General features: G+C 43.0%; 1 protein-coding gene across 1 annotated transcript in view; it reads left to right on the top strand.

Moving 5' to 3' along the window:
* The window catches only part of MALSU1 (mitochondrial assembly of ribosomal large subunit 1), a 16,961-nt gene that overhangs the window by 371 nt on the left and 11,287 nt on the right, over positions 1-5,303 (top strand). The window contains exon 2 of the mRNA XM_006779088.2: positions 764-942. Within this exon, the coding sequence (XP_006779151.1) occupies positions 764-942 (179 nt within the window). The remainder of the gene's footprint in view (positions 1-763; positions 943-5,303) is intronic.

Genomic DNA, 5,303 nt, shown 5'->3' with positions numbered 1-5,303 from the left:
CTGTTGCCCAGGCAAGTGTTGGGGAACTAGCCTGGGCCCTCGGCGGGCCATGGTGGAACTTCAGGGGGTTATCAGTTCTCTTGCTCCAGGGTAAGGAACGGAATATCCAAATCTCTGCAGGAAAGAAAAAAGAGAGATTTTCACAGATAACGGTTGTTCTATAACCCAAGTGGCAATATAAGAAAAACTCGAGGGTTCAACGGAAGAGCCGTTTTAAAATGTTTAGCTCTCTCCTGGGTTCCCCGGCGAGGCCTGAGTTCCTTCATCTCAGACGAAGGCCGTGGGCCAGGTAACGCAGACAGCGAGAGCCCTTGCAGCCCACGATCTGGGTTCCGCGACCCTCTGTGTCCGGTGTTGGATTTCCCACGCCCTGCGCTGTCACCCTCCCCCGCGCGCGCCTGTTCCCTCCCTCTCTGCGCCAGTTCTGTGTCTGAGGCTCATTGCTCCTTCCCTCGGGGACTAGTCATAGAAAGGCTCTCGTGGCTGGGGTGTGGCTCGCTCTGCACACGCAGTAGCAAAGGGTGTGTGGTGGCTCCGTGCGCCCTGAGCATCCTTCCTACAAAAGCCGGGCGGTGCTGGATGGAAGCCCTGTCCGGGTTCGGCGGGCGCCCGGGGGCCTGGCCTGCCGTGTCTTTGAAGGCATTTCGGACCTCAGTCCCGCCCAGCAGCAGCGGTTCCACTGTCAGGGGCCCGTGGCTCCGGTGCACCCCGTGTTTGACGCCGACTGGGCCACCTGACACGAGCACAACTTGGTGCATTTCAGATCACACGGGGCCCAAGTTTGACATCGATATGTTGGTTTCGCTTCTGCGGCAAGAGAATGCAAGAGACATCTGTGTGATCCGGGTTCCGCCCGAAATGAGATACACAGATTACTTTGTGATCGCGAGCGGAACTTCCACCCGACACTTGCATGCCATGGCCTACTACATCGTGAAAATGGTAGGTAGGACGCTGTCTTCTCCCTTAGGGACCGGGAACTGGGTGAAATGGTGTCAGTGCGTTAGGCTGAGGAGAAACACGTGAAAAGTCAATCTGTCAATGAGATTATATGAGCCCACATTTTCAGAATTTGCGTGTTTTATGTTCTCTGATTGACCAATGTAGTACTGTCAACAATAAAGATTGTTTTAAAAAAGGAAGTTATGGGGACAAATATCCAACCCTAGTGAATCAGGGTATTTCTAATTCTTGTCTTTTAAGAAAATATTAAAAAATAACCTGAGACAGACTAGAGACAGTATATAACCCAGAGGGATTTCTAGAGCAGCACTGTCTGTTATAGTAGCCATTAGCCACATGTGAATATTTAATTATAAATTAAAATTTAAAATTCAATTCTTTATTTGTACTAGGCCAAATTTCAGGTGCTCAGTAGCCACATGTGACTAATGGCTACCATGTTGGGTAGTACAATAAAACATTTCCATAATTGCAAAAAGTTGTATAGGACAGTGCTGACCTAGAGTTAATTCAAATGTTTGAACATGTCCTGTGTTCCCAAGCATGTCCTGTGTTCCTGTGCTGGGTATTGGGAAGGTAAAAATGAGGAAGATTTAGTCCTTACCCTCTGAAGTCACAGTTGAAGAAAGGAAAGGCAGTTCATTTTGCAGCTGTACCCAATATAAATCAGAATGAGGAAGAAAATGTACTAGGCAGCCTTTGCCTGATGCTGATACCACTTTACAGGGAAACATACCTCTCTCACCTTGTTGAAAATTGGACAATTAAGACCAAAAGGGATTGCCTAGAGAAGGGTGGTAAGGTAAGAAGGGGGCTGGCCTTACCCGGTTTGGCTCAGTGGATAGAGCGTCAGCCTGCGGACTGAAAGGTCCCAGGTTCGATTCTGGTCAAGGGCATGTACCTTGGTTGCGGGCACATACCCAGTGGGGAGTGTGCAGGAGGCAGCTGATCGATGTTTATCTCTCATCGATGTTTCTAATTCTCTCTCCCTCTCCCTTCCTCTCTGTGAAAAATCAATAAAATATATTTTAAAAAAAATGAAGGGGGCTGAAAACAGAGCCTTGGTGCCCACACACATTAAACAATGACTTCCCGTTCTCCCTTCTCCCAGCCCCCGGCAACCACCATTCTGCTTTCTGTCTATAAATTTGACTACTCTAAGCACCTCATATGAGTGAAATAATACCCTATTTGTTGTTGTTTTTTTGTTTTTTTGTGACTGGCTTATATCACTTAGCATAGTGTTTTCAAGGTTCGTCCATGTTGTAACATGTGTCATGTTTTATTGTATGTACAACCAGACTTTATGTGTTCATCCAGTGATGGACATTTGCATTGCTTCCCCCTTTGGGCTATTATGAATAATGTTGCTATAAACATGAGTGTAGAAATATCTGTTTATGTCCCAGCTTTTTAAAATATTCATTTTTTAATTATAGTTGATATGTAATATGTAAGTTTCAGGTATATATATAGTGATTAGGTATTTATATACCTTAAGTAATGATCACCATCATAACTCTAGCACCTTCTGGCACCATACATAATTATTACAATATTATTGACTATATTCCCTGTGCTGTGCTTTACATCCCTGTGACTAACTTTATAACTGGCAGGTTGTATTTCTTAATTCCCTTCACCTTTTTTTGCCTATCTCCTCACCTCCATCACTTCTGGCAACCATCAGTTCTGTTTCTTTAATTTCTTGCATTTTTTATTGTTTTGGGAGGGGTATCACCAAGTTAACTTTATTTTATTTAAATCATTTGTGATTTTTCAAGTACAATTGATATATGGTATTGAAATGTGGGGTTTGGGGTGCAGACTTTTCTTCCCATGAGTTCTTGTCCTCATGAAGTTCGAAGAATAAACTCACAGACAAAAAGACTTCTTTAATAAAAAATGTAGAAGCTTATTGGAAGCAGATACAAACTCCATCTGCGCAGGGGTGTCACCAAAGGGGACACCATGGGGAGGGACCACCCCCCATGGGAAGAGCCTGCTCTTTCTCTTTCTAAAGGAAAAAAATTAAAATATTCTGCCTCGTGTCCCTTTGTCTCCAGTTTATGTATGCTGCAGTTCCTAGTTTGAATCTGACCTTTTCTTTTTTTCAATTGTTTTATTGCTTAAGGTATTACAAAGAATATTACATATGTCTCCTTTTTTCCCCCGCCCTTGACAATCCCCTGGCCTCCCCTACCCCCCAGTATCTTATGTCCAGTGGTTATGCTTATATGCATGCATACAAGTCCTTCGGTTGATCTATTACCTTTTTGGGTACTTAGGCTGTTTCCAAATCTTAGCTATGGTGAATTGTGCAGTTATGAACATAGGGGTGCATATATCCTTTCTAATTGGTGTTTCTGTTTTCTTGGGATGAATCTGACCTTTTCTTATAGGTCCCTTTCCTTTATTTAGGACCCCTATGTTTTCCTTATTGGTCATTTTGCTACATAGAATTAGTTTCAAATCTCAAAGCCCACGTGGTGCCCCCCCCCCATTTTCTCTCCCCCTTATCTTGCTGGTTGGAGTCACTTTTGATTTATCTTACGGTTTTCTTCCAGTTGTGCTGGCAGAGAAAGCCTTATCTTATAGCTTTCCCAGCTACTCAGGTCAGGGCTACTTTTGGTCTAACTTATGGTCACTTTAATTGCTCAGGCCAGAGGTACCCCTGTCTGTCCTTGGTTTATGGCTGTTTTAATTGCTTAGGCCAGAAATATTTCTATCTGGGTGTGGCACTTTTCTATCCTCTGTAGAAGTAAGTAAGATAAGCACACCCTGGCATCTTTACTAGTAAGTCTCCATCTATTCATTCCTCTCCCTTGGACCCTCCTCATTCTCTAAACCTCCCTAAACAAGCTACTAGCTAACCCTTTCAGTATTATATTAGTTTCCGGTGTACACCCCAGTGATTCACTATAACTTACTAAGTGCTCATCCGGATAAATCTTGTACTCATCTGATAACATACATGGTTGTTAGAATATTACTGACTGTATTTCCTATTCTGTACTTCACTCCCATGACTATTCTGTAACAACAGATTTGTTTTTCTTAATCCCTTCTCCTCTTTCACCCATCTCCCAGCCCCCTCCCATCTGGCAACCATCAAAATGTTCTCTGTATCTATGAGTCTGTTTCTGTTTTGCTTGTTCATTTATTTTGATTTTTAGATTTAATTGTTGATATATGTGTTTATTGCCATTTTATTGTTTATATTTTTTATCTTTTTTTTTTCTTTAACATTTCATGCAATACTAGCTTGGTGGTGATGAACTTCTTTAGCTTTTACTTGTCTGGGAAGCTTTTTATTTATCCTTCTATTCTAAATGATAGCTTTACTGGATGGAGTAATTTTGGTTGTAGGTCCTTGCTTTTCATTACTTTTCCATAGTGTAAATGTCCCACAGCTTTTTTATCCATTCATCTACTGATGGGCACTTGAGCTGTTTCCAAATCTTAGCTATCCTATATAATAAAGAGGTAATATGTAAATTAACCCTCAGGCCCTCACAAAATGGCTGCCTACATCCAGGCTGGCGGGGGTTAGTGAGGGATGACCAAAGGACTGAACAAGCAGGCTGCTTGGGTAGACCAAGCCAGCAGGGGGGCAATTGGGGGTGACCTGGCCGGCAGCGGGGGGCAGTTAGGGATGACCAGGCAGGCAGGCAGGTGAGCGATTAGGAGCCAGCGGTCCAGGATTATGAGAGGAATGTCCCTGGTATCGGGCCTAAACCAGCAATCAGACATCTCTAGAGGGATCCCGGATTGGAGCCTCCCCCCCGCCCCCGCCTTGCACGAAATTTGCATCAGCCTCTAGTTTAAACATATGCCCCCCTCCGCATGAATTTCGTGCACCAGGCCTCTAGTTGTAAATAATGCTGCTATGAACATAGGGGTATATATTCTTTCTAAAACTCCATACTGTTTTCCATAGTGGCTGCACCAGTCTGCATTCCCACCAGCAGTAAACTAGTGTTCCCTTTTCTCCACATCCTTGCCAGCACTATTGTTTGTTGATTTCTTTATGATAGCCATTCTGTCAGGTATGAGGTGTTATTTCATTGTGGTTTTAATTTGCATTTCTCTGATGATATGTGACTGTGAGCAGTTTTTCATTTATCTCTTGGCCATTTACATGTCATTTTTGGAGAAATGTCTGTCAGGTCTTCTGCCCATTTTTAAATTGGATTGTCTTCCTTTTGTTAAGATATATGAGTACTTTATATATTTTGGATATTAACCCCTTATCAAATGTATCCTTTGCAAATATGTTCTTCCATACAGTAGATTTTCTTTTCATTTTGATGGTGGTTTCTTTTATTTTGTGCAGAAGC

This window comes from Myotis davidii, unplaced genomic scaffold, assembly GCF_000327345.1.
Source record: "Myotis davidii unplaced genomic scaffold, ASM32734v1 scaffold168, whole genome shotgun sequence".
Lineage (NCBI taxonomy): Eukaryota > Metazoa > Chordata > Mammalia > Chiroptera > Vespertilionidae > Myotis > Myotis davidii.
This window is presented reverse-complemented; position numbering and strand designations above follow the sequence as displayed.